Source organism: Cervus elaphus, chromosome 24 (genome assembly GCF_910594005.1).
Source record: "Cervus elaphus chromosome 24, mCerEla1.1, whole genome shotgun sequence".
Taxonomy (NCBI): Eukaryota; Metazoa; Chordata; class Mammalia; order Artiodactyla; family Cervidae; genus Cervus; species Cervus elaphus.
The window spans coordinates 71,020,663-71,048,167 of record NC_057838.1 but is presented as its reverse complement, the minus strand read 5'-3'; the positions used below and the strand labels follow the sequence as shown (position 1 = coordinate 71,048,167).

General features: G+C 69.7%; 1 protein-coding gene across 1 annotated transcript in view; it reads left to right on the top strand.

Moving 5' to 3' along the window:
• The first annotated feature begins 439 nt into the window (after positions 1-439).
• Positions 440-27,505, top strand: part of PLXNA1 (plexin A1) — a 42,655-nt gene continuing 15,589 nt past the window's right edge. Inside the window, exons 1-21 of the mRNA XM_043885889.1 lie at positions 440-604; positions 4,502-5,747; positions 6,967-7,149; positions 13,869-14,009; positions 14,656-14,756; positions 14,951-15,074; positions 15,174-15,327; positions 15,529-15,628; positions 17,040-17,154; positions 19,330-19,530; positions 21,019-21,115; positions 21,186-21,379; positions 21,460-21,611; positions 21,921-22,041; positions 22,297-22,433; positions 24,034-24,201; positions 24,502-24,595; positions 24,753-24,992; positions 25,070-25,213; positions 25,354-25,588; positions 27,153-27,295. Of these exons, the coding sequence (XP_043741824.1) occupies positions 4,518-5,747; positions 6,967-7,149; positions 13,869-14,009; positions 14,656-14,756; positions 14,951-15,074; positions 15,174-15,327; positions 15,529-15,628; positions 17,040-17,154; positions 19,330-19,530; positions 21,019-21,115; positions 21,186-21,379; positions 21,460-21,611; positions 21,921-22,041; positions 22,297-22,433; positions 24,034-24,201; positions 24,502-24,595; positions 24,753-24,992; positions 25,070-25,213; positions 25,354-25,588; positions 27,153-27,295 (4,074 nt within the window). The 5' untranslated portion in view covers positions 440-604; positions 4,502-4,517. The remainder of the gene's footprint in view (positions 605-4,501; positions 5,748-6,966; positions 7,150-13,868; positions 14,010-14,655; positions 14,757-14,950; positions 15,075-15,173; positions 15,328-15,528; positions 15,629-17,039; positions 17,155-19,329; positions 19,531-21,018; positions 21,116-21,185; positions 21,380-21,459; positions 21,612-21,920; positions 22,042-22,296; positions 22,434-24,033; positions 24,202-24,501; positions 24,596-24,752; positions 24,993-25,069; positions 25,214-25,353; positions 25,589-27,152; positions 27,296-27,505) is intronic.

Below are 27,505 nucleotides of genomic sequence, written 5' to 3'. Positions count from 1 at the left end.
CTCGGATTGGCGACCCCCGCCCGGCGCGCCCCTGACCTGCCCCGCGACCCCCGCCCGGTGCGGCTCCCGGACCCCACTCGCCGCACCGAGCGCCTCGCTCAAGTCCCCGCACCCATTCCGCTGGCCTCCTCCCGGGCCGCGCGCCCCGCAGCCCCCTGAGGATCCCGGGCCGAGACCGCCGTTCTGGATCGCGGCCGCATCTGAGTCTGGTTCTGGGGCAGCGGCTGCCGGAGGCGGTGTTGCCCTTTGCAGCGTGCGGTGGGCCCAGGCAGGCGGCGGGGATCGAGCGCCCCCTGGAGGCCGCCTCCGGCCCCGCCCCGCACAGGCCCCGCCCCCGCGCAGGCCCCGCCCCGGCCCGGCCCCCCCCGGGCGGCGCATGCGCGCGGCGCTCCGCGGGCGGCGAGAGCGAGGCCGGTCCGCATCCGCGCGCCTGGCGCCCCATTCATGCTGGGCAGCGGCGGCGGCCACGCAGCGGAGCCCGGGCGCGGCGGCCTCGGCCTGGGCGGCCTGCGCGGCTTCGGCGGCCCCGCGGCGGGGCAGGGGCGGGCGGCGGCGCGGGCGGCAAGCGGCGATGGCGGGCGGCGGGCGCGCCCCGGGGCAGCCTGTGAGTAGGGGCTCAACTTTCCCCGCGGCGGGGCGGGCGGGGGTCCTGCGATGGTCCAGCGGGGGTCCGGGCTCCGGGCGGCCCCGGGCCGGCCTCCTCGCGGCTGCAGCCGAGCGGCGGGCAGGGGGCACGCGGGGCGGGGGGCGCTGCGGCGCGCGTGTCCGCGCCCCCGCGTGTCCCTGCGGCTGCCGCCTGGTTCACGCGTGTCCGGGCGCGGCCGCGGCGCCGGCACTGAGCCCGCGCGTCCCCGCCCGGCCGGGATGGGACCCTGCCCTACGAGCTCGCGGGCCGCGCCGCCTCCTCCGAGCCGGGCGGGAGAAAGTTCGCTGCAGCGCTGCCGGGAGGGCCCTTCGGCCGGCCCGGGTCGGCGGAGCGCGCTGGACGTCCGGCGCCGGCAGGCCCGCGGGGTCGGAGTGGGCGCCGGTCCGCCCAGGCCCGCAGGCCCGCGCGGGCTGGGAGGGGCGGTGCGCCAGCCGCGCGCCCGGCCTGCTCGCCGCCCCGCGCGGGGCCTCTCCAGGGTCAGTCGCTTCCCGTGGCCGCTCCGAGGGCTCCTGCGCGTCCCTGGGCCTGGTGGGCGGCGGGGCTGGCGGTCGCGGGGCGCGATCGGGCGGTTTCGGGGAGGGGATTGCGACTCCGGGGACCCACGCCCGTTCCGAGACCACAGGGCCAGCCCAGGAAGGGGGCGAGAGGAGCTCTGGCGGCCGTCTAGGGCCCGGAGCTGCCCCTGGTTCATCTGTGGGGTGCTGGGGCCACGCCCCTTGAAAGAAAGAGGGGTGTGTGTTGGGGGACGTGGACCGAGCTTTCAGCCCCCGAGCCTGGGATCCGGCGATGCGGCCCTCCGCGCTGCCCCACCTCTTTCCGAGCCGAGGCGGGTTCTCAGGGTCTGCTCGGGGTGGGCAGAGCCTGGCTCCTCGGGCCCTGGGGAGCTCGCCCAGGCAGGTCCCCTGGTGCCCTGTTGACTCGGGGTGTGCAGGGGAGACCGGGTGCTGCGCCAGGGGCTCACTGGGAAGCCAGTGGTTTCTTTCAGGCCTTGCAGCAAGTCGGCCTGGGAAGGGGCCCGGGAGTCCCCGAGTGGGCATTTCAGGTAGAGGAGACGGCGCTGCAGAGGCCTGGCCAGCCCTGGTGTGGCTGAGGTTGTGTGCTTGGGGGTGGGGGACAGATGAGAGCTGTGAACCAAGCTGACTGCCCTTTGCTGGCTCTGCCGTGGTTGGTGTGTTGTAAGCCCCTCCTTATCCCAAGGAACATCTCCGGGTGTGAAATGGGGTTGGGAGGAGAGGATAACTTGGGGGAGCCGGAGACAGGCACTTTTCCTGAGGAGCAGGACTCGAGTGCCCCGGATCCCAGCTCCCTCAGACAGGCCTGGAGGGGAGCAGGCGGCTTGGGACCACCTCCGGGGGCCTGCGTGGGGGAGGTGGGGTGACGGGGCAGCTCTTGGTGCCGGCTGCTGACCGACAAGGCACCCCTGGGCAGGTCGCCGTGTCTTCTCCGTCCCCCATGCCTCAAGCTATCCGAGCCTTGCGAGGGTCCAGATGTGGCTGGGGAGTTGGCCAGTGGGGCGGGGGGAAAGATTGGGGCCATCCCTCTGGGAAGAAGCCTCTGAGGGCCTTTGTTTCTCAGGGCGCGGAGCAGCGGTGGCCGCGGGCCCGGGAGAGAAGCGGGTGGCGCGCTCTCCACGCCCTGGCAGACGGCTGAGCTGGTCCTGTGCGGGCGTGGAGGCCGCCCGGCCGCTCCCTGCCCTGCTCACCTCCCGTCGGCACACCCAGCCCTGTGCCCCTGGCAGCTTCTCCCTCCCAGCCTGGCCCTGATTGGCGCTGCGGGCACCCTCACTGCCCTCTGCTCGTCCAGCAGGTTCCGCCCCGGCCTTTGCTCCTGCTGCCCTGCTCCCGGGGTGCCCCTCCCCCGCTAGCGCCGGGCCTGGTCCTTGACCAGCAGGTGGAAGGGCCTCCCCAGACCCCAGCGCGGGCCCAGAGCTCGCATCTGTCAGGGCTCCCCTCCCCCCGGCTGGCCTGGCCCTCCCCAGCAGCCGCTCTGGAATGAATGCATTTTTTCCTGGGCAGAGCAGAGGCCCGTGGGAGTCCAGGTCTCTGTAGGAGTGTGCACAACTAGCTGGGTGACCTTGGGTCTCTCTGAGCCGTGGGCCCGGTTCCTCGCGGGTAGGGGGAGTCCTCCAGCTCTCTTTAGTGGCCCCTGTGAGGGGGTGGTCTCCAGGCCCCCTTTTCCTGGCTGCAGCCCCCTACCCCTGACTGGTCCTCTGGGAAGCCCTATTGGGGGAGGGGCAGTGGGCCCCCGGCCAGGCTGGAGTTTGGATGGCGCTTCTTCAGCTGGGTCCCTCCTGTTTAATATAAAAAGTAGGGCCCGTAATTGCATTAGGACGTGTATAATTATACGGAGGAGGGGAGAGCCCAGCCCCTGGTAATTGCAGGCCTGCTTTGAACTGATAAACGGTGAGTGATTCATGTTTTCTTTGGAGTTCGCAAGCACTCAGCCCAGGCCCCGCCGAGTCCTAAGGAGCCTGTTCTCCGGTTCTGCTCTGCCCTGGGCTCCTGAGCTGGGGCCAGGGGCTGGGTCTCCCTGCTGCCTGGGAGGTCCCTGGCGGCGTAGTTGTTGGGGACATCCGGGCGGGGAGTGAGCGGGTAGCTGACAGCGTGCGGGCAGGGTCCTGCGGCAGCACGGCCTGGTGCCCTTCCTGTGGGGTGCTGGCCAGAGCCCCCCCTTCTGGGGGCTCAGCATGCCCCCTCAGGCCCTCACCCATCACCCGCGGGTGCTGACCAGCGGCCCCCTCAGTTCTCCGGGCTCAGCAGCCCTGAGGGGAATAGGGTGTGGGGAGTGAGGTTGGGATGGGGGGTCGGGGCCCAGTCACTCACTCACAAGGGCAGGTCCTGGGCGGGCCTCTGGGGCTCAGGCAGCTCTCGTGCTGGTGGGGACAGTGTCTGGGGACAGCTCGGGCCGCAGACTACAGGGGTGACAGACAGCTGGAGAGCTCGTGGGTGCTGCCCTCAGCCCGCAGATCCAGGGACAGCTGAGGCGGGACCCTGAGCGGGCACCCCGGCCTGCTCGCTGTCACCCGGGAGAGGAGCCTCTTGGTCACCGCTGCACAGACGGGGAGACCCCGGCCGGCGACCCAGTCAACCACGTGGCTGCGGGCCCCAGAGGCTACACGTAACCTGGAGTGTGGCTGCCAGCTGCCGGGCTATGGGGAAATGAGATTGTTTGCGAGGAAACAGGACTGGGGCAGGGTCCGGGGGCCTCCCGCCCGGGGTAGGGACAGCCATTGGCTGGGGGTGGGAGGTGCATGCTGCCCCGCTGCGGCGAACGTCTCAGAGAGGGGGCGGGGCCGGGGTCTCAGAGTGCAGGACTGGGGGCGGGGCCTCAGAGAGCAGGGTTGGGGCGGGGGCGGGGCCGGGCCGGGGTCTCTGAGATCAGGGCTGGGGGCGTGGCCAGGGCGTGAGGCCCCAGCGTGGCGACGAGGAGACCCGTCTTCTGCAGGGGCCACAGGAGTGTCCTCAAGTACCTGCAAGTAGCACCGTCCAGCCCGCAAGGCTCTCGGGTAGAGAGGCAGTCACCACTGTGGGAGCTTGGAGCCGGGAGTCTTCCTCCCCGGGGGGCATGGGCAGGCTCAGGTCTTGTCGCCCACCTCCTGGTCCTGGGTCCCTCTCTTCTCCTCTGGCCACTCCCGGGCAGCGGTGGAGCTCGCGTGGCCCGCGCTGCCTGCTGGGGTGTGGGGCTCAGTATAGCTACTCCCAGGACTCCAGGCGGGGAGGGGCTCTCCCTTGCCCCTCTGGCATCTCCCGGAGGGTTAGGCCGCGCCGCGCCCCACGAGTGGGACATCCCGGCGGAGAATGGGCACTGGGGCTCGGTGATGGCGAAGGTGACGCGCCCTGTCCCTCCTCCCCGCAGGGCTGAGGCTCCCGTGATGCGCGGCCCTGCAGGACCCGAGCGCCTCGGCCCGAGGCCCCGGCGCGTCATGCTGCTGCCACGTCTGAGCCCGCGGGCTCCGCCGCTGCTGCTGATCCTGCTGCTGCTGCTGCTGCGGGGCGCGCCCCGGGCGGGCGGGGGTCCGCAGCCCCCTTTCCGCACCTTCACTGCCAGCGACTGGGCGCTGACCCACCTCGTGGTCCACGAGCAGACGGGGGAGGTATACGTGGGCGCCGTGAACCGCATCTACAAGCTGTCGGGGAACCTGACGCTGCTGCGGGCGCACGTGACGGGCCCAGTGGAAGACAACGAGAAGTGCTACCCGCCGCCCAGCGTGCAGTCCTGCCCGCACGGCCTAGGCAGCACCGACAACGTCAATAAGCTGCTGCTGCTGGACCAGCCCGCCAACCGCCTGCTGGCCTGCGGCAGCGCGTCACAGGGCATCTGCCAGTTCCTGCGCCTGGACGACCTCTTCAAGCTGGGCGAGCCGCACCACCGCAAGGAACACTACCTGTCGGGCGTGCGCGAGGCGGGCAGCATGGCCGGCGTGCTGATCGCCGGGCCGCCCGGCCAGGCGCAGGCCAAGCTCTTCGTGGGCACTCCCATCGACGGCAAGTCCGAGTACTTCCCCACGCTGTCCAGCCGCCGGCTCATGGCCAACGAGGAGGACGCGGAGATGTTTGGCTTCGTGTACCAGGACGAGTTCGTGTCCTCGCAGCTCAAGATCCCCTCAGACACGCTGTCCAAGTTCCCGGCCTTCGACATCTACTACGTGTACAGCTTCCGCAGTGAGCACTTCGTGTACTACCTCACGCTGCAGCTGGACACGCAGCTGACCTCGCCTGACGCGGCCGGCGAGCACTTCTTCACGTCGAAGATCGTGCGGCTGTGCGTGGACGACCCCAAGTTCTACTCCTACGTCGAGTTCCCCATCGGCTGCGAGCAGGCGGGCGTGGAGTACCGCCTGGTGCAGGATGCCTACCTGAGCCGGCCGGGCCGGGCCCTGGCACACCAGCTGGGCCTGGCCGAGGACGAGGACGTGCTGTTCACCGTGTTCGCGCAGGGCCAGAAGAACCGCGTGAAGCCGCCGAGGGAGTCTGTGCTGTGCCTCTTCACGCTCAGGGCCATCAAGGAGAAGATCAAGGCGCGCATCCAGTCCTGCTACCGCGGCGAGGGCAAGCTCTCACTGCCCTGGCTGCTCAACAAGGAGCTGGGCTGCATCAACTCGGTGAGCACCCCAGCCCGGTGGCTGGGGACACGCCTGTCTCCCAGGCCGGCTCTGCGGCCGTCCTGCCCCTGAGAAAACAGGGTGACGTGACCGTGTCCGTGTGCCCTTGTGGCCATGGCGGAGCCCCGCCCTCGTGCCTGGCACTGTTCTGGGCACTGGCTGGCTGCGTCTTGTCTCTGTTTCACAGACGAGGTCGCTGAGATGTGGGGTGACACGCCCAGGGTACGTGTCCAGTAAGGGGCGAGCTGGGGCCAGACCAGGGTCAGGTGGGCAGTGGGCACCGTCTCCTCTCAGGGTCCCATCTACAGGCTCTGCTCTCTGCGGTCTTGGTGCCTGGCTGTGCACTTCACCTGGGGTGGTGGGAAATTGGGGGGCCGCTCAATGCCCATCTGCTGGCTGCTGTCTATCCTGTCTCTAGGCCCTGATGGGGCCAGCCTGGGGCCAGCTGCTTTTTGAGGAGTGTCTGTTGCCCGCCCCCAGAAAGGACGGTCTTCCATGGGAGACCCCAGACTCGTAGAGGGTGAGGGCTTGATCAGAGGACCTCAGCGCCTCCACTGCTCGGGACTTGCTGGTGGCCCCGGGAAAGCCTGGCCCCTCTCTGGCCTCGGGTCTTCCCGTCGGGTCTCCTTGGTGCAGCTGCAGACGCCTGGCGGGCGCCTTGCTGAGGTCCTTGTGAGCTCTATGTGCGCCCCCTTCTTGGGCACGGCCCCCATTGCCCCTCCCATCCGTCCTGGGCCCTCCCACCTGGGCCCCCCAGCCAGGATCCTGGACCCCGCCCCGCCCCCGCCTCCCGCAAACCTCAGCCCGGCCTGGAGCCGCCTGACCCCGCCCCCCCGCCCGCCCTGCCCTCCCCGTCGGCTCCGGAACCTGCTCAATCGATTGCTTCCTTCCCCCGCAGACGCCTCCTCTCAGCCTGCCCCTCCCTCTGCCTTTTAGGTGTCACCCCTTGTCCTGTCCTGAGTGGGCCACCCCAGATCCCCATGTGTCCCCCGCCGCAGCGGGCGCGGCCGCTCTCTGTGCCCCTGTGGTCGGGGGTGGGGCCTGTGCCTGGTGGGCGTCAGAGGTGCCCTCCAGCCGGGGCTCCTGCTGCTCAAGCAGCTCCCAGGGCCTCGGTTTCCCCACGACCAACGGTAGCTGTGCCGGCTGCCCCCCGCCCGGCACGGCCGCAGCGCCTCCCCGCAGGACGGCCTGGGCCTCACCCGCTCACCTCCCCCTCCAGCCCCTGCAGATTGACGACGACTTCTGCGGGCAGGACTTCAACCAGCCCCTGGGCGGCACGGTCACCATCGAGGGGACGCCCCTATTCGTGGATAAGGATGACGGCCTGACCGCCGTGGCCGCCTACGACTACCGGGGCCGCACGGTGGTGTTCGTGGGCACGCGCAGCGGCCGCATCCGCAAGGTCAGCGCGGGGTCAGCGCCCGGGCGCCGGCACCTATTCGGTGTGTCCTGGTGGGGAGGGGGCCCAGCACCCGTCCAGGGGTCAGAGCTGGGGGCGCCAGCGCCTGCTCCGCATGTCCTGAGGGGAGGGGGCCCCGGTCCCAAGGACCCTCGTCTCCCTGTGCTCCCTGGGCGCCCCTGCGTCCAGCACGTGTTGAGGTCCTGGCTGGGCATCAGGGCCTGGGGGTGGGTCAGGCCTGTGGCAGCTTAGGGCTGACAGGGCCCGTCGGCCTGCAGGCCTGCCCACCCACGGAGGTGACCTCGGAGGAGACCGCGGGGGCGGGGCCGGCGGGGCGGTCCCCCTCTCCCCTCCCCTCCCGCCGATCGGGTGTCGCGGAGGCAGCACTCTGCCCGGAGACACAGGGCCAAGGGCAGGGTGAGGCTGGCGGCCAGCCTGCCCCTGGCTGCAGGGAGCCTGTTGGGGTGCCCCACCGAAGGGGCAGCTCACAGGCTGGCGGGGGCAGGGGCGGGGCGGGGGCGGGGCAGGGGCAGGAAGGGCCCTCCCTTGTTTCTAGGTTCTGTATTTGGTTCCAGGCTGGGCGGGGCGGGCGTCCTGGGGTGGCAGCCGCCTGGGGGTCAGCACTGGCTGGCTGGGTGGGTAGGGGCCTGCCCGGGGAGGGCCAGCTGCCGTGGGGGCAGTTCCCCGGGCCAGAGGGTGGGGGTGCCTGGAGCCTTGAGGGTCGGTGCAGGGGCGTGGCCGGTGGGTGAAATAACAGCTGGCCGAGGCTGCCTGCTGACCCAGCTCGGCCCGCGGGCGCCGGGTGGGGGCTGGGCCCTGACTCTGCTTGCTCAGCCCCGGTGCCCGGCCACGTGCGGTGCCCGCTGGCTCTCCAGCCTCTGGGCAGGGCCCGCCCCCAGCGCCCGCTTCTCCACCCGTGGAAGAGGCCGTGGGCTCTGGGCCCTGGGAGCCGTGCCGAGGGTACCCCGTGCTGGGTGCTGCGGGGTCCTGCCTGTGGCAGTGCGGGGGTGGCAGGCCCGCTCCGTGACCCCCTGTCCTGGCCCGACCTGGGGGGTGAGGCCTCCAGCAGGGCTCTGCCTGCTGCCCCGGGGCTGGGGGAGCAGCGGAGAGGGCCCGCAGACCCCAGGGGGCACCCTGGGGAGCCGTGACTGCTCTCTGCCATGGGAGCCCATCCGGGGTGGGGCTGTGGGAGAAGCTGCAAGGATGCTTTCCTGCAGAGCCCTTGAGCCCATTGCCCAGCAGAAGGCTGGCATCTGGGGCTGGCCCCTCCTGGGGGCGGCTGAGCTGGTGGGCAGCTGGCCAGGCAGCGACTTCGCCCACAGGCCACCCCGTGAGGCTGGGAGGACGGGTTGGTCCAGTCCTGCCTCCCTCTGCTGTGTACCAGCCTCACCCACTGCCCCTATCCCACTGAGGGAACCTGAGGCCCCGAGGTGGCTCTCAGAGCAGCTCTCAGCGTGGCTGGGCCCCCGTGAGCAGGTCCTGTGTTGGGAGCGAGGAGGTGATCGCTGAGGCCCCCCGTCCGCCCCCGGCCCCCCCCCCCCACCGCCTCCTGGGGCCTGTCGCCTGCTGCGGCCCGGCTGGCCTCGTGTTCCGCGCAGGGCAGACAGCGGCCTTTCTGGGAGTGCGGGGGCCGGGTGCACCCGGGGCTGCGAGTTGGGCTGGTCGGGGGTCTGTTGTGGAGGCATGACCCCTGTGTGCCCCGCGTGGACGGGTGCACACCTTCAGGGGGCCTCTCTCTCGGCCTGACCGCTCCCCGCCACCCGGGGACTGGGGCCACCTGGGCGCAGGGGAAGGGGCTTCTCGTCCCCACACTGGGCCCAGCCTTCCGTCCCAGCGCCTGCAAGCTCCTTGACCTGCAGTTCCCACCTGAGGCCTCCAGCCTCCACCCCCTCGAGGGGCTCTGCTCCCGGCCAGTGCCCGCCTCTTGCTGGCCTGGCCTTCGGTGGCAAATTCCTAATTCCCGCCCCAGACCAGTCCCTCCCGCGTCATCCCAACCCGGCCTGGGGGTGGCAGTGGCTGTGGTCCAGGACCCGACAGCCAGCGGCACCGCTCCCTGCAGGCTCCCAGCTCCCTCCTCTGAGCCTGGGAGGGCCGGGCCTGGGGATTCAGTGCAGGCCTGGCCCCCCCATCTCCCCGCGTTCCCGGAGTCTGGGCCTGGGCACCCCCCCCCCCGCCTCTGTGCGGCCTGCTGCGTTGAGACGGACCCGCCCCGTCCTCCCCACAGCTGGTCCTTCCTGGGCTTTAAACAGCGACTCGGGGAGCTCTGGGGACACGGCTGGCTCCCGGCCACCTCTGAACGGCGCTGTGTAAAATTGCAGCCGATTAACTGAAGAGCTGCCAAGCGGAGCTGCCGTGGGCTAGCTGGGGTGCCCCTGGGTCCCCGCCCTCCCCGAGCCCCGCCTGCACCTGCCCCCCCCCCGCCCCCTCCTGCTCATCCTCTGGGCACCCTTGGGAATCCTCGAGTCGGCCCGGGTGCCCAAGGCAGGTGGGGGGCCTCTGGCCCTGGACTCCTGCCAGGGGTGCCCCCCGCCCTCCCCAGCCTGCGGTGTGGGCCTGGGGGGACACCTGTCCTCCCGGGGCTGTGGGGCCAGGGCCGGGCAGGGACATGGCCGAGCCCTGCCGCGGGGGTCCTGCAGGGCGGAGGGACCACGGCTGTGTCCCCGGCAGCCCTGGTCGCTGCCCCGCGCCCCCATGGGGCTCCCACTGTGGGCTGCTCAGGGTCTGGGCTGTGGGGACGGGGCCGCTCCTTCCTCTTTTGGGGCCTTGTCTCCAGAAGCTGCTCTTGGAAAGCTGGGTAGCTGTGGGGGGCCCTGCCTCCTGCGTGGGCCGGCAGCCCCTCCCTGGGGCCCCTGTGCAGGCCTCTCGGCCTTGTGCTGACGGTCCCTGAGCATCCGTGGGACCCGCCCTCCTCACAGCCAGGCCTCTGCAGGACGGGGTGCGGGAGGTGTTCTGGCAGCGGGAACGGGGCTCTCAGGTCAGAGGGGCCCTCGCCGTGAGGGAGGGGCTGGGCACGTTCTGCGCACGGCGGACAGATCTCTGGGCATCCTGTGGTGGACAGCGGAGACTGCAAAGGTCTGGCCTGGGGCGCCCAGTGGTTCTGGGAAGTATGGTCACTGCGTCAGCTGCTGTTGCAGGGGGGGTGAAGCAAGGGGGTGGGCGCGGGGCTTGCGGCAAGGATATCTGGCCAGGTGGTCACCGCTGCCTGCCCTGGCATCCCTGGCCGTGGCCCCTGCCTGTGAGAGGAGGCCCAGCAACTTCTGCGGCCCCTGTCCCAGCTCTGTGCAGCCTCCATAGCCGTGGGCAGACTCCGCAGGCAGCTGTCCCCTCCTCCCTGGCAGGGCTTAGCCTCGGGGCCCCCCTCCAAGCACCACCCCCCATCAGGAGCTGTGAAGTTCTTATTCTCAGGCCGGGGAGCAGGTTGTCTGCGGCCAGATGAGGAGACTGAGGGTCAGGGAGGACCACTGCTTCTGTTGGTTGGCCTGTGTGCTGAGAATCGAGGACAGGAAACGTGAGATTTCTGGGGCCCCGGCTCTTGCCTCACCAGGTGTGTCTGGCCCAAGTACATCAGGCCTCCTGCAAGTCATGTTTTAATTACCTAATTACCGCCAAGAGGAAATCACTAATTGCTTTTTCAGTATCAAATTCCTTCTGGCCTTCCTGAGAATGGACCCAGGAAAGGGCCTGGAACCAGCCCCCAGCCAGAGCAGGGGGTGCCGAGGTGGCATGTGACGGATGGGAAGGGTCCAGGAGCTGGCCTGTCGGGGGCCTCAGGCCTGACTGGCAGGGAGGTGGGGGGGAGGGGCCGCTGTCCCCTGGGGGCAGGGAGCAGGCTGGGCTCCTGTGTCTACAGGAGGAGGGTCTCAGCCCTGCAGCCAGCTCCCCTGTCCTCTGCCTGGAGACCAGGAGGGCTCAGTCAGGGCGCTGCCGCTTCACAGCAAGGAATTGGGCTATGTCTTGGGTTGGGCGGGACAGGGCACTTTCCCCTCCTGAGAGGGCCAAGCCGGGCAGCCCCCTGCCTCCGGGCGGCGAGGGCGCGTGCCGGCCTTGGCAAGCAGCCTGCATGGCCCAGACGTCTTCCCCGGGGCCCCCGCCCGCCCTTGGCCTGGAGAATGGACCCTTTGTTGGCTCTGGGCTGGACGGACAGCTGACCTGGCCGGGCCGTCAGCTGCCTGCCCGCAGCCATTGGCCAGGGCCTCATGGCGAGGGGTGTGGGGGCAGTGGCTGGAGCGGCCCCGGGCTGGGGTCCCTGTGCAGGACCCGTGTGTGCTGTGCCCTGGGCTCCGGGGTCCTGTCGGCCGGGAGGTTGGGGCGGGGCCAGCCCATGTGGCCGTCTCCCCGGAGCTCCGCAGGCCTGCTGCCCAAGCGGGTGGCCCTCGGGTGGCAGCTGGAGGCAGGGGTGTGTGTGTCCTGCCGTCCTGCCAGCCGGCTGGCCCCATGCCTGCCCCCATGCCCCTTCTCCCTGGAATGCTCCACTGGCAGCCGGCCACCCCCTCCCCTGCCTTGCCCCAGGTGCAGCCAGCAGTCCAGGCTCCTGGCTTCTCGGGCAGGTCTGGGGACACGGGGCTCCCCTTCCGTGGCCTCAGGGCCTGCCTGGCAACCCTAAAGTCAACCCTGGTGGCTTGCAGGGGCCCCAGGACTGGCAGCCGGCGGGCTGGGCCCCTGCTGAGCCTTACCACAGCGTGGGGGCACCTGCCTCCCTGACCCCCCGCCCCGGTGCCCTGTGCCCTCCAGAAACGGGGGAGCCTCACGTGCGTAAGGGCCAGGGGCTGCCCCTTGCCGGCAGGTGGGTGGCAGACGGCGCCTGGCGGGTGGACAGCTGGACAGGCACGCTCCGGCCGCAGCTGTTGGCAGCCACCTGTTGGAGTTGGTCAGCCCGCGGCTGCGGGCCTGGGGCAGCAGCATTCTGGAACCTGGCTGGCCACGCCCCCCCGACAGCGTGCGCGCCCCAGTGTGGCCTTCCTTGCAGTGTCTTCCCTGTCCCCTGGGGTGGGCGCCCCCAGGCCGCACCCACAGCCCGGTGCTCTCTGCCCTGAGCAGGGAGGGTCAGAGTGTCTGCAGGGAGAGCCTGGGGCCCAGCACTGGCCCAGTTCAACACTCTCCCGAGGGGCCCCTGCCCAGGTCCGGGGTGTGGGCAGTCAGGCCAGGACCGGGCAGGCGTCCCCGGGGTCCCGGGGTGGGCGGGGCACCTGCAAAGGGCTCGATGTGGGCCACCTGCGTCCCCGGCGCCCTGCCCTGCCCTCCGGCTGGCCGGTCCCCGCCGCCTGGCCGTGGTCCAGCCTGGGCCTGTCGGCCTGGCTGGCTGGCTCTGGGGGTTTGCTGTGGGGCCTCCTCACCCGGGTGCCGCCTGCTGGGTCGTTTAGTCCCAGTGACTGTGGGGCGGGGGGAGGTGCCCATCCCCCCTGCACTGGGGGTAGGGAGTGGGGGGACCCTGAGGGGGTGGGGGGACGCTGAGGGGGTAGGGGGGACGCTGAGGAGGTGCGGATGACTCTGGGGGGCGGGGGGGGTACCCTGAGTTGGTGGGGGGGGACGCTGAGGGGCGGGGGATGCTGAGGAGGTGGGGCTGACTCTGAGGGGCGGGGGTGGGTACCCTGAGGGGGTGGGGGGGGACACTGGGAAGGGGCACCGAGGCAGAGCCTGCACAGTTAGGGCGTGTCTGAGCCGGGCTGGGGCAGGGGGTGGACTCCTGGCCTCCTCAGCCTGGGGCTGACTTGGGGGTCCCCTCCAGGCCCAGCCTGGGGGACAGAGGCTGGTCTGCTGTGGCCTCCCCGGCCCCCCCAGGCTGTTTGGGCAGCTCTAGGCCCAGTCCGGCCCCCCCCACCCCCGCACCGCCCAGCTGGACTAGCCTCTTCCGGGTCTGGTTTGACTTAAGCCCGCCTGCCTGGCGGGGCGGCAGCTGAGCGGATGTAGGGGGGGGCCGTGGGCCCTCAGGAATGCGGCACCCCCACCCCGTCCCTCCCTCCCTTCCCCCTGCCCTATGGCCTCCGCCCGGGGACACCCGCCCCCGTGGGAGCTGGCCTGAGCCAGGGGCGTCTGCTGGCCAGTCAGGCCCTCCCCGCCGCACCCTGCAAGTGAGGGGCAGGGACCGGGGCTTCCGGGGCGCGGTGGAGGTGGGCCTGGGGCCCCACGCGGCCTGGGGGGAGCCTCCAGCCTCGAGCCAGCCCCATGGGCTGGACCGAGCCGGCAGGACGCTGCCCCACGGGTCCCTTCTCTGGAAAGCCCCCTGGGTCTCGCCGTTAATTAAATACATTTGTTTGGTAAAAGCAGCTAAAAATACTTGCAGCGTCTGGAGCTGCAGGGAAGAGCTGGCTGATCAGCGCCCAGCTCGTCCGGGGTTAGGCTACCTTTCAGCACTGGCGCCATGCCTGCCCTCCTGCCTTCCAGCGGGGGTGCCCCCCTCAGAGTAGCCCCTCACTCAGCCTCCCGCCCGCGGGGGGGTTGCCCTGTATCTGCGCCCCATGTGCCTCCGCCCCTCTGCACAAATAGCCCTTTCTCTGTCCCGCTGCCCCCGCCTGAGCTGTGGCCGTGCGGCTCGAGACGGGGGCGGGTGTTGGGCAGTGATCGTCCTGTCCCTGGGGACCCCCACACCTGGGCTGTGGTCCGCGTCGCTTGATGAAGTTGAGCTGGGCGCAGTGGTCCTGCCAGGTTCCTCTGGGTGGGGCTGGGGCAGGAAGACTCCCCCAACACACACACACACACACACAGCGTGGGTCTCGTTCCCACAGATCCTGGTGGACCTCTCGAACCCCGGCGGCCGGCCGGCGCTGGCCTATGAGAGCGTGGTGGCCCAGGAGGGCAGCCCCATCCTGCGTGACCTGGTACTCAGCCCTGACCGCCGGTACCTGTATGCCATGACAGAGAAGCAGGTGGGTGTCCCGGGAGCTGGGGGGCTCACCAGCCTGCCGGACCCCCTCCCTGACCGACTGGGCACCCCTGGGGACAAACGCCTGATGGATGCCTCCAGGCCGGGGGGCTGTGTTGGATGGGGAGCGTCCGGGGCCCCAGGCCCCTGGTCCTGGCCTGGCCAGCTCCTCCAGGCCGCGTGCTTGCTGTGCTGCTTCTGCCCAGACTGCCTGGAGCCCGCTGCTGCCCTCTGCCCCGCCTGCTGACCCCTGGCAGCGGGAGCGGCAGGTGAGGCCAGGCCTCTGTCCCTCCTGGCGGCTGCCTCCTCCTTTGCCCCCCAGCCCTGGCCCTGGCCGTCGGGTGACTTAGTCACTCTGCCTTGGGAGCCGCCAAGGTGGGGGTGAGCACCCGCCCACCTCCTGGCTGAGGACTGGGGCCCGTGGCTCCCTTGGGAATGTCGGGGCGCAGCAGGGCAGGAGGGACTGTCTGACTCCCGGGATGTACAGAGCCGTCTCCCGGGCCTGCTGCTGTCTGCAGAGAGGCAGGTCTGTGTGGCCTGACTTGGGCGGGACCAGGGTGACCCTCGAGGGGACCAGGCGGAAGAAGGGCCCGAGACGGGGGCTCCTGGGGCCCGGAGGGCGGGGACTGACATCCAGGCTCCTCTGCCAGGTGACACGGGTGCCTGTGGAGAGCTGCGTGCAGTACACGTCGTGTGAGCTGTGCCTGGGGTCCCGGGACCCCCACTGTGGCTGGTGTGTCCTGCATAGCATGTGAGTCTGGCCCAGGTGGCCTCGCAGAGTCTGGAGGCCCTGGCCTGGTGCTAGCTCCCCTGGGTCCAGTTGGGGGCGGTGGGCGTCCCGTGAGCTGCCGAGTGACGGAGGCCCAGCGGCCCTGGTCAGGATGGGGTGTGGGGTGGCCTGGGGCTCCTCTGGCCTCCCGCCCGAGCCCACGCCCCTGCCCACAGTTGCTCCCGCCAGGACGCCTGCGAACGGGCCACAGAGCCCCAGCGCTTCGCCGCGGACCTGCTGCAGTGCGTGCAGCTGAGTGTGCAGCCTCGCAACGTGTCTGTGACCACGTCTGAGGTCCCGGTGAGTGCCCGCGGGCGGCTGGGGCCCAGGGGGGAGCAGGGCCCAGGGTGGGCGGGGGTCCCCCAGGCTGCTCACCCTGCTCCCCCCCCCCCCCCCCAGCTCGTGCTGCAGGCCTGGAACGTGCCCGACCTCTCGGCTGGCGTCAACTGCTCCTTCGAGGACTTCATCGAGTCCGAGGGCGTCCTGGAGGGTGGCCGGATCCACTGCCGCACCCCCTCCGCCCGGGAGGTGGCACCCATCACGCGGGGCCAGGGTGAGGCCACGGGGCCCTCCCGTCGGGGTGGGGGGGGGACGGTGGTCAAAGCAGGATGGCAGGGGAAAGACTGCAGCCAGGCCCCGCCCACTGGGGTGGGTGCTGGGCCCCTGGTGGAGGGGAGGGTCCTCGGCAAGGCCCTGCCCTGGCTCCTGGGGCCGGCGTGGGGCTCTGGTGACCCGGCCTGTGCTGCACATGTAGGAGACCAGCGGGTGGTCAAGCTCTACCTGAAGTCCAAGGAGACGGGCAAGAAGTTCGCGTCCGTGGACTTCGTCTTCTACAACTGCAGCGTCCACCAGTCGTGAGTGCCCCACCCCCTGTGCGGCTTCGCTCAGGCCCGAGGCCGGGCGGTCTGGGGCAGCGGGGGTGTGATGCGATGTTTCATCCCGTGTGCAATGGGCACTGGAGTGAGGCAGGACGCTGGGGTCACTGCTGCTTTGTCCGGGCAGGAGACGGCCGGCCAGGGGTGGGCACTCAAGACCTGCCGCCTGGGGGCAGAAGGGTCTGTCCCCCCACACCCCCACCCCCGCTGGGTCATGGCTGGCAGGCACGGGCGCTTTCCTGGGGCTCTGGTCCCCTGTGAGCACGCCAGCTTCAGAGGAAGGGCGGGAGACGCTGAGGGCCTGACTGTGTGTCCCCCTGGATCTGGGCACATGGGGCGGGTGCCCAGCCTGGGCAGGGTCAGCCTTGAGCCGAGGCCCCGGGTTTTCAGTTGTGTCTCTGTGGACCGACCGGCAGGCTGACGCCCATCTGGCAGCTCATGGGCGCCCGAGTGGGTGTTGCTCCCCGACCGAGGTCCAGCCTCCTCGTGTTGGGGCGGGGGCTGCATTCCAGAGGCTGGGAGGGGGCGAGGCTCTGTGTGGAGGCTGGGCCACGCGCTCCGCAGAGCTGCAGGTGAGGGGTGCAGGGTGGGGATCTGTGGTCCGTCCAGGCCGCCGCCCAGCGAGCCTTATCCAGTCAGGGAGCCGACTTCTACCGGGGCTGTCCCGCCTACGCTTAAATCTTAGTTTATTATGAAGAGGTGGAATTTAAGACATGCTTCTCAGGATGTCCCTGGTAGTTGGGTGGTTAGGACTCCACACTCTTAATGCAGGGGCCTGGGCTCGGTCCCTGGTTGGGGAACTAGACCCTGCATGCTGCCACGGAAAGACCCCGTGTGGTGCGGCTGAGACCAGGTGTGGCCGGGTGATGGGTAATTGAGAGAAGCCTCTAGTAGTCGCTCCGTTGTGTCAGACTCTCTGTGACCCTGTGGACTGTAGCCCACCAGGCTCCTCTGTCCATAGGGTTCTCCAGGCAACAGTACTGGAGTGGGTTGCCATGCCCTCCTCCAGGGGGTCTTCCTGACCCAGGGATCACTTTCGGGTCTCCTACGTTGCAGGGAGATTCTTTACTGAGCCACCAGGGAAGCCCTAAAACCATATATTTAAAAAAAAAAAACACATAAAAACAAAATACACAAGAATGTGCTTCTCAGCTGCACTAAATGCATTTTCAATGTTGATGGTCGAGTGCCCTGGCGCCGACTTCAGTGGGTCCTGTCCTTGAGAGGGTCTGTCCGGCGACACCGGTGTAGGTGGTCAGGCCGTGGGGTGCGGAGCCCCGGCGCGCAGCGGGTGGCTCTGGGCGGTACAGGGCAGCCCCTGTGGAGGCCCCGGGGCGCAGCCCGGGTGGGGGGGTCGCAGGCCCCGCCTCACCGCCCACGTCTCCTGCAGCTGCCTGTCCTGCGTCAGCGGCTCCTTCCCTTGCCACTGGTGCAAGTACCGCCACGTGTGCACGCACAACGCCGCCGACTGCTCCTTCCTGGAGGGCCGTGTCAACGTGTCTGAGGTACGGGGCCGCGGGTCGGGGTGCCGTGGAGCTGTGTGCGGGGTGCTGGCTAGAGGGCTGTCCTGGCCTGGGACCGTCGCTGGTGGCGTTGGCTGGTGGTCACCGCTTGGGGGCTGCACACCGAAGGCATGTCCGGGCCATCTGTCCAGCGTGCTGATGGGGGGAGGGCTTCCACGTGGACGGAACCGGCTGGGCCGAGGTGCAGGCGTCTGGTGGTTTCCAGAGTCGCCATGAGGCTGCGTGGTCCTCGATGGTCATCGGGGGTGATAGCTCTGGAGCTGGGCAGAGCCCTGACTTTGTTCCGGGCAGCGGGGCTGGACTTGCCTGGGGAGGAGGAGTCGGTGTGGACCCCTCACAGAACCTGCCCTGGCTGCACCCCTCCAGTCCCACCCACCTCGCGGGCCTTGGTTTTTCTACTTCCTGGTGAGGACGCACGTCCAGGACGAGCTGGCACTGGGTGGAATGAGCCGAGAGCAGGCAGGCACACGGGGCGACGGGCAGGTGGACGCCCCAGGTGTGTGGCCTGCCCTGGGGGCCGCCAGCGGGCCGAGCCAGCTGGCGGTGGCCGCAGAATGGATGTGTGAGGTGGGGGCCCGGTCCTCACGGGCCAGCCCTGGTTGCACTGCCTGTCTGAGCTGATCTCGCAGAGGGTGCCCCCCGGGGGTCCCCCAGCACAGCATCTTTCTGGGCCTCGGCCGTGGACGCAGAGCAGCCAGGATAGACCCTGCTCGAGCCGGGCGGGGGCGATCGGGGTCAAGGGGCCTGTCGAGGGTGGGCTGACTTCAGGAACGCCCCCCTCAGCTGGTCCCAGGTCACGTGGGGCGGTCCCTAAGGAGTGTGATGTTTCCACGCCTGTCACCCTGTCAGGTTTGGCTTCCAGGGTGACCCTTCTCCCCTCAGCACGTGCTCACTCCGTGGGGGCCTGGGTCCCAGCCCCCCCAGCGCCTTCCTGCCCGCGATGATGACTCAGGGTCCCTGCACTCCTGCGTCTGCTCGGTCGCCTTCAAGGGGGCCACCGGCGCACAGTGGGGTGGGGCGGCCTGGCAGGGGTCTCGTGTGGAGCCCCTGACGCAGGGCCGCCCTGCTGTGGGAGCGGCCCCCACTCAGCCTTCGAAGCAGCGGGCGTGGGGGGTTTCCCACCAGGGTCATGTGCCCCGCCCACACCTGTAACCCTGGTGCCCTCGCCCGCAGGCTGGAGGGCCATCGTCCGGACGCTCCCTCGGTCTGTGTGAGCGGACCGGCAGCAGCAGTCGTGGCCCCTCATTCTCATGTCGGCCAGGACGGGGCGGGGGAGGGCGCATGTCCACACCGCTCATCTGCTCCTGGCCTGGCCTCAGCCGCTCAAGGGAGTCGGGCTGGGCCTGAGCCGACCCCTCTCTGGGGCCAGGGTCCCAAGGTGCCAAGGCCACAGTGAGGCTCTGGCCTGATGGGGGCAGGTCTGTGCCCTGAGACCCCCGGGGACAGCAGCGCTCACCCCGAGGGTGAGGTAGGGGATGGTGGGAGCGGGGCTCTGGGCGGGGGCAGCGGGGGCCCTGGGCTGGGGGCTGGGCACTGCTGGCCACTGCCGTGGGGCTGCAGCCTGAGCTCTACACACAGCCCGTGTGCCGGCCAGTGCCCGCGTGCAGGTGGCCCCTGGGGCACCTGCTCCCTCAGTGCCCACAGGGGCCCCGGGAACCTCTGCAGAGCCAGCCCGGCCGCCTCGGGAGCTGCCTGTGGGGCATGGGGACGGCAGCCTGTTTTCAGTGTCTCTATTTAAAGCACCTTCTGTGGGGCTCCCATGGGCCGGCTCCGGCTCCTCCACGGCCGCTTCAGTCCTGCTGCAAGCAAGCTGGGCCGTTGCATCAGTTATTGCTGCTGAAACGCTGGCCCTGGGGGCTGGGCTGTTTTTCTGCCCGCTCGGAATATTTTTACCTACTCCCCCGGCCCCTGGCGGAGAGCTTGTGCCTGCTTCTGCCTCAGGGGCCTGTCAGCTGCTCCCACTGGGGCCCCTCTGGTGGGGTTCCCAGGGGCGGGCCTGCCCAGGTTGCTCTGTGCCATCCGGAACCCGGGCCTGGCTGGCTGGCCCCGGCATCACCAGCGTGCCTGTGTGTGGGGTGGGCGTGCGATGCTAGATAGGGCCCCGTGCAGCCGCCCTCTGCCTCCAGCCCAGCCTCAGCTGCAGTCTCATCCCCCCAGGACTGCCCGCAGATCCTGCCCTCCACCCAGATCTACGTGCCGGTGGGCGTGGTGAAGCCCATCACCCTGACCGCCCGAAACCTGCCGCAGCCGCAGTCAGGCCAGCGGGGTTATGAGTGCCTGTTCCACCTCCCTGGGGGCCCGGCCCGCGTCGGCGCCGTGCGCTTCAACAGCTCCAGCCTGCAGTGCCAGAACTCCTCGGTGAGCGCGCTCGGCACCAGGGCGCCCGCCGGGACCCTGTGCTGTGGGTTTCTGCTTACGGGGGCGCCCTGGGCCCCCCCCAGGCCACGGCAGCACCTTAGCTGGGAGGGCCCAGGTGAGCAGGGGCCACTCCCAGAGCCACCCTGACGCTTGGAGGGAGCCCGTCTGTCTCAGACGTAGGTGAGGGGCCTGGGTGGGCTCAGAGCACGAGAGGTGTCCTTGGGGGCCGAGGTTAGGGGGACAGCGCCAGCTCCTTTGAGGTGTCCTGGGTCAGGACGCGGCCGCCCACCCTTGGAGCCTCATGTCTGACAGGGTGACCTTCCGAAGGCCTTGGACTGCATCCCATGAGTTTAGTGATGGCGGGGTCTGCAGAGCTAGAACGTTGTGGTGGGAGAGGGGAGAAGGCTGAGTTGGTGGTCCTGAGGTGGCAGGCTTCGGTCTTCCATCTGTTCAGGAGGGCAGTGGGCCTCCGAGCACGGGTCAAAGCCCTGAGTGGTGGGTGGGTGCCTCTGGGTCATCTGCCAGGCCCCCGGAAGCTAGGGGAGAGGCATGAAGTCAGAGGTCAGGCTCCATTCCTCTTGACTCTGTTCTGGCCGGGTGGGCCTGGGGCCCAGGGATCAGCACAATCTCAGGGTAGATTGGCCCTCGGCCAGCACCTAGGGTCCGAGCGCCTGCCTGCCTGGCCAGTCCCATTTTATGTCCACCTCCTTGGCTACTGTGGGCCCCGCCCTCCGCCTGCCTCTCACTCTGCCTACCCTTCCTCCTTGTGCCTCCCCAAGGCTGCTGTCTCTCTTCTCCCCATCCCCGGGCCCCTGTCACCTCTGTCCACCCCGCCCCCTCCTCCCGCCAGGCCCACATTTGTCTTTCCTGCAGCCCCGTGTGAAGGGAAAGGAAAGCATCAGGGAGTTTGATAGGATCCAATTACATTCCTGCAGATAAGATGATGATGAATTGCCCTGGGATGGAACGCAAGTCTTCAACTGAGAAAGTGGGACACAGCTGGGCTCCTTGGGAGGGCTGTGTCCCTAAGCCCAGCCCAGCCTGGGGGTGGTGGGGGGGGGGCAGCCCTCACAGGGGATGCATATGTCACACTCAGGGCAGTCCCAGGGGAGGGCTTGTTGCGCCCGCCTGGAGATGAGGAGGCGTCCTGACATGTGCCCAAGGGAGTGCGGGGGAATCCTGGAGTCCTGGTGGGGGTCACCCTGGAGGCTGTGATCCTGTGGCTGCTGGAGGGCGAGGGCAGCAGCCACCTGTGTGCAGAGGAGCAGCTGGATGGGGGCAGACACTTGGGCCCTCGGCTGGCCTGGGCGGGGGTGTGGTGGGGATGGACGCAGGGAGGGGCGGGGTGGGGGGAACGTCGGCATCTGGGTGCAGATTGGCCCCCAGACACCACCCTGCCGAGCCTGCCACCAGTGGCTGGTGCCAGAGGTGGCCACGGGGGACACGCAGGCCTGGCCGTGCAGCCTGACCCTCTTCCTGCCGCCGCAGTACTCCTACGAGGGCAACGACGTCAGCGACCTGCCTGTGAACCTGTCCGTGGTGTGGAACGGCCACTTCGTCATCGACAACCCCCAGAATATCCAAGGTGAGCCGGGTGGGGGGCAGCCTTGGGGGCCAGGCCCGCGGGCGGCCGCTGACCCCCGTCCTCCCCGCAGCCCACCTGTACAAGTGTCCCGCCCTGCGGGAGAGCTGCGGCCTCTGCCTCAAGGCCGACCCTCGCTTCGAGTGTGGCTGGTGCGTGGCCGAGCGCCGCTGCTCCCTGCGTCCCCACTGCCCTGCGGACTCACCTGCGGAATGGATGCATGCCCGCCATGGCAGCAGCCGCTGCGCAGACCCCAAGATCCTCAAGGTAGGCGCGCCCCCAGGCCTGCAGGGCAGAGGGGGTCTCTGGCACCCGGCCATCGCCCCAGCTGTCCCCTCTTCCCACAGCTGTCCCCTGAGACGGGCCCGCGGCAAGGCGGCACGCGGCTCACCATCACAGGGGAGAACCTGGGGCTGCGCTTCGAGGACGTGCGGCTGGGCGTGCGCGTGGGCAAGGTGCTGTGCAGCCCGGTAGAGAGCGAGTACATCAGCGCAGAGCAGTGAGTGGGGCGGAGCCTGCGGGGCCAGGGGGGCGGGGGGGGGGGGGGCAGAGTGGGCGGGGTCTGTATGGGCGGGCTGGACCTGTGTGGGCCAGGCCAGAGGGGGGGTGGGGCCAGAGAGGGGGTGGGGCCAGAGTGGGCGGGGCCTGTGTGGGTGGGGTGGGGGCAAGGTGCTGTGCAGCCCAGTGGATAGTATATTAGCGTCTAGCAGTGAGTGGGACGGGTCCTGTGGGACAGGGCCCGTGATTGGGCGGGGCCTTGTGGGCGGGGCCAGCGCTGTGGCCGCTGAGGACCCCCGCGTCCCCGCAGGATCGTTTGTGAAATTGGGGATGCCAGCACCGTGCGGGCCCACGACGCCCTGGTGGAAGTGTGCGTGCGGGACTGCTCCCCTCGCTACCGCGCCCTGTCGCCCAAGCGCTTCACCTTTGTGGTAAGCCCGCCCTCCTGCCCTGCGGCCTCTCCTCCCAGGACCCTGGGGACTAGGGGCCCCCCCAACAAGTCACCCACGGAGGCAACCCGGGGTTCAGGCGACCTCGAGTGATGGCCCCCGCCCTGCGCCGCTCATCTGCAGGGCCTGACTCAGGGGCCGCCTTGCACCTGGGGCCTTGCCTGTGGGCGCCGTCCCAGACCTAGTGCGCACAGACCTGGGCTTCCCGGAGCCCCAGCCCGTCCCTTCTCTCCCCAGACGCCAACCTTCTACCGCGTGAGCCCTGCCCGCGGGCCCCTTTCGGGGGGCACCTGGATTGGCATCGAGGGCAGCCACCTGAACGCGGGCAGCGACGTGGCCGTGTCAGTAGGCGGCCGGCCCTGCTCCTTCTCCTGGTACGTGGGGACCCCAGGCTTGCCCCGCCTGCCCCTGGTGGCAGCTGGTTCAGATGGCTGGGCGCCCCCTCCGTTGCCTGGGAAACAAGGGGGATTGTGGCGAGCCTGGCTGGGGTGATCACTATGGAAACCTAGAGCGGAGACGGTTACCATGGAGACGGCTCTCTCCAGAGCAGGTGGGCGGGGCCTGGGTGGGCGGGGCCTGGCTTGAGGGACAGCCGGCCGCTGTGCCCTGCCCTGGGCTGATGCCCCCAGAGTACAGCCGTTTAAAGAAATTCTTAAGAGAGAGAAAGGGAACCTTAACAAAAGCCGGGAGCCTTGAAGTGGATAATTTTAGATTAGGGATGATAATGGAGCGAGCCTTTAAATATTTTCCTGCGGTAATTACCCGTTATCAGACTAATTATTGGTGTTTGCAGCCTGCCGCATGCGGGCCTGGCGGCTGTGGTGTAGGCACTGAGGGGACAGGCAGGTGCAGGCGGCGACCGGGCCGGCTGCCCCGTAGGGTGACCCAGCACCCCCAGCTCAGCAGCCCGTTTCGCCGGCTCATGGCCCGGACTTGGGATTAGCCTGTTTTCAGATCAGAGACAATGGAGGTGGGGCAATGAGTGCATCGAGTGTGTCCTTCCAGGAGGCAGGAGCCCTGAGCGTGGGGCTCCGGCCATGAGCGTGGGCTCTGACCCTGAGCACAGGGCTCTGACCCGGAGCATGGTCCCTGAGCGTGGGGCTCTGGCCATGAGCATGGAGCTCTGGCCCTGAGCGCGGGGCTCTGGCCCGGAGCATGGGGCTCTGACCTGGAGCATGGGGCTCTGACCTGGAGCATGGTCCCTGAGCGTGGGGCTCTGGCCGTGAGCATGGGGCTCTGGCCCTGAGCGCGGGGCTCTGGCCCGGAGCATGGGGCTCTGGCCCTGAGCATGGTCCCTGAACATGGGGCTCTGGCCCTGAGCATGGTCCCTGAGCGTGGGGCTCTGGCCCTGAGCACGGGGCTCTGGCCCGGAGCATGGGGCTCTGGCCGTGAGCATGGTCCATGAGCGTGGGGCTCTGGCCCTGAGCGTGGGCTCTGGCCCTGAGCACGGGGCTCTGGCCTGGAGCATGGGGCTCTGGCCCTGAACGTGGGCTCTGGCCCTGCTGGACGCACGTTGAAACGGTGGGGTCCATCCAACCAGCCATCCCCGGGCGATTGATGGGGTGCTACAGGGCTGCCTTGAGGCCCAGTGAGCTCCTGGTGCCTGTGGGCCTGGCTCTGCGGACGGAGACACAGCCAGGCTCATCAGCTGACACTGCAGAGGAGGCAGACGCGGGGGTGGGGTGTCCCCTGGAGAGGGAGCTTGGACCCCAGACCCACCTCTCAGCTGGGGACATACCCCAGAAGGGCACAGACAGCACCTGGCCCCTCGCAGGGGCTGACGGGGGAGGTGACCCCCACAGTCCTCAGTCGCCTGGAGGCAGGGCCCACAGCGGCCTGTGTCACGGGGAGGCAGGTGAGGCCAGGCTGGGACGTGGCCAGTGATGTGCCCGCAGCCTGTGGTGGTGGAGCCTGGATGCTCAGGCGGGTTGGAGGTGCCTCACTGCCACCCCCCACCCCCCGCCGCCCCGCCAGGAGGAATTCCCGGGAGATCCGGTGTCTGACGCCTCCCGGGCAGAGCCCGGGCAGTGTTCCCATAGTTGTCAACATCAACCGCGCTCAGCTCACCAACCCCGAGGTCAAGTACAACTACACCGAGGACCCCACCATCCTGAGGATCGACCCCGAGTGGAGCATCAACAGGTCAGGGCACCACTGGGAGCCTCCCCCCGCTGGGCCCCGCAGCCCTCGATCTGCCCACCCTGAGCCCCGTGACACCAGTCCTGAGCCGCCAGAGACCAGCACCTGGCTCGGGGCTCCTGCTGCCGGCTCTCGGCTCAGCCCTCACATGGTCCCGCCACCCAGCACGGTGCTGAGAGGCTTTAACCCTCGACTGTCGCTTGGGGGGCCGGGTGGGGTGTCTGTGCCTCCCATTTGTGCTGGGCCCCGGGCAGAGGGGCCCAGGATGTCCCACCTGTGACTCCCATCGCCCTCATCTTTTAGTGGAGGGACCCTTCTAACAGTCACGGGCACCAACCTGGCCACTGTCCGCGAACCACGCATCCGAGCCAAGTACGCCGGCATTGAGAGGGAAAACGTGAGTCCCAGCTGGGCCCTGCCCCCCACGCCTGCCATCGAGGCCGCACCTGGGGGGTCCCGGGGAGGGTGGGCGTGCAGGTGTGGCCGCAGGCCGGCTGCTAGCGCCTGGCCCCTCGTGGAGCAGCCAGCTCAGCGTCCCTGTCCCGCGTCCCCAGAGCTGCCTGGTGTACAACGACACCACCATGGTGTGCCGGGCCCCGTCAGTGGACAACGGCGTGCGCAGCCCGCCTGAGCTTGGGGAGCGGCCGGACGAGCTGGGCTTCGTCATGGACGACGTGCGTGCTCTGCTGGTGCTCAACACCTCTTCTTTCCTCTACTACCCGGACCCTGTGCTGGAGCCGCTCAGCCCCACCGGCCTGCTGGAGCTGAAGCCCAGCTCGCCGCTCATCCTTAAGGTGGGCCACTCAGGGACAGTGGGGGGCGGGGGCTGATTGGCGGTGGCTGTGGCCAGCTCACCCCATTCTGCCCACAGGGCCGCAACCTGCTGCCGCCAGCGCCCGGCAACTCTCGCCTCAACTACACGGTGCTCATCGGCTCCACGCCGTGCGCCCTCACCGTATCCGAGACGCAGCTGCTCTGCGAGTCCCCCAACCTCACCGGGCAGCACAAGGTCACGGTGCGTCCACATCCCCGGGGCCCCACGCAGGGCCACCCCAGCCCAAGGGAGCCCCCCGGCGCCCGTGACCCCACCCCGCCAAGCTCGCGGGGCCCTGAGCCGTGGGTGACAGGCACCCCCTGAGCAGCCTGCGCCCCCAGGTCCGGGCCGGCGGCTTCGAGTTCTCGCCAGGGGTGCTGCAGATGTACTCGGACAGCCTGCTGACACTGCCCGCCATTGTGGGCATCGGCGGAGGCGGGGGCCTACTGCTGCTGGTCATCGTGGCCGTGCTCATCGCCTACAAGCGCAAGTCGCGGGACGCCGACCGCACCCTGAAGCGCCTGCAGCTGCAGATGGACAACCTGGAGTCTCGTGTGGCCCTGGAGTGCAAGGAAGGTGGGCGGGAGGCGGGGCCTGGGGCGGGGCTGGCCGAGGCCGCTGAACTGGGCCTGCTGCCTGCTGAGTCCACTCCCTCTCCTACGCTCCCGCGGGCCGTGCTGTGCTGGGCTCAGTCGAGGGAGGCGGGGGCGGTCTGACTGGGGCCTTTGTGGGGGGATCCCGCAGGCAGACCCCGCCGGAAGCCCCTGTTTGTGTCCCAGACTGGCTGGAGGACGCCCGGTGGGCATACGGTATCTCAGTCTTGCTTGCGTGTGAACAGACAGGCGTCCAGGTGTGGAGACACCGCGCCTGCTGCTGAGGGCGGGGTGGCACCGTTTCCCCGGGTGTGGTGGGTGGTTGGTGATCCAAGAGCCGGTGTGCGTTGGTCCGTCCCACGGCCAGGGGTGGCCCTGGGGCGAGGGAACTCTCTGTGCGCACGACCTTCAGCCTGGCTGCTCTGTTCTGAGTCACCCAGTGGGGCGGGTGTCTGTCCTGCCCTGGGGGGCGAGTGGGAGAAACCCGCTCAGGCCGCGGCCGCATCCTCTGTACCAGGGTCTGGGATCTGGAGCCCAACCAGGCCTCACGTGCCCAGAACCTGTCTTCTGTGACTCCTCCCCTGTGCAGGGACAGGACGACCTCGGAGGGCAGGCTCGGTGTCCCGCACCTGGTCACGTGCCCCCTGCCCCCAAGAGTCCCCAACCGGGAGGTGGACCCCGGGGGCCGGGTCCAGCCTGAGAGAGAGGGGCTCTGCAGGCCGGAAATCTGAGCAGTGGCCTGGGGGTGGGGGCTCGGGGGGAGGGCTGGGGACGTCCCCAGGGTGCCTGTGTGTTGGGGGGAGACCAGGGGCTCATCCCCACGGAGCAGAGGCTGCCTCCCCAGTGCTGAGTGCGCGACTGCTGTGGGACCAGCGAGTGGGCGTGAGGGGTGGGCGCCCGGGCCAGGGCTGCAGGGACCCTGGTGGGTTCAACACCCGTATGCCCGCGTGGGCTCCAGGCAGCAGCCTGGACCTGTGCTGGCCGCCATTCGGCCGGCCGGCTTTTCTGGCCAGTGCCCACAGCCAGCGGGAGAAGGGTGGGGGTCTACTCGGAGCCCAGCCCACGCATGCCTCTCAGAGCCCTTTCGGTGCGGGGCTCCACGAGGATGACCAGGGTCCCAGCACAGATGCCCAGCAGCAGGCAGGGAGGTGAGGGCTGGCTCCTGTTCAGCCCCCCTGACGTGCCCAGCGCCCTCTGGCTCCTGACCAGACAGTGCACACCTCACGGCTCTGGAATGTCCTGAGAACAGTGGAGCCACTCGGAGCGGGCGGGCGTGTCGGGGGCCTGCTGGCCCGAGGGGCGGCGGCTCTGTTCCCTCCCAGGCGGCCAGAGCCAGGCAGCCACGAGCGCCCCAGCCTCTGGGACCGGGGCCCCCAGCCCAGCCCAGCCCAGTCTTTGCCCTCGTCTCGGTTACATCTGCAGTGGTTCGGGGGCGGGGGGCTCACCCTGCGTCAGGACTGGGGACGCGGGCCAGGCAGGTCCAGCAGGACCCTGAGTGCGGGGTGGGTGGGGCTGGGCGCCCGCCTTGACCCCTCGTCTGGCCGCAGCCTTTGCGGAGCTGCAGACCGACATCCACGAGCTGACCAACGACCTGGACGGCGCCGGCATCCCGTTCCTGGACTACCGCACCTACGCCATGCGTGTGCTCTTCCCGGGGATCGAGGACCACCCGGTGCTCAAGGAGATGGAGGTGGGCTGCCGGCCCTCTCTGCGGGGATCCTGGGGTCCTGGGGCAGCGGGGGCCTGGGGGCCGGCCCGAGCCTCCTGGGAGGGAGGGCCTGGTCCCAGCAAACCACCCCTAGCCTGGGCTCCCAGGGCCCAGCGGTTTCTCTGGGCCTGTGGTCCACCGTGCACCACCCAGGCTGGCCAGCCCGGCTCCAGCATGAGGCCTCCAGCCTGC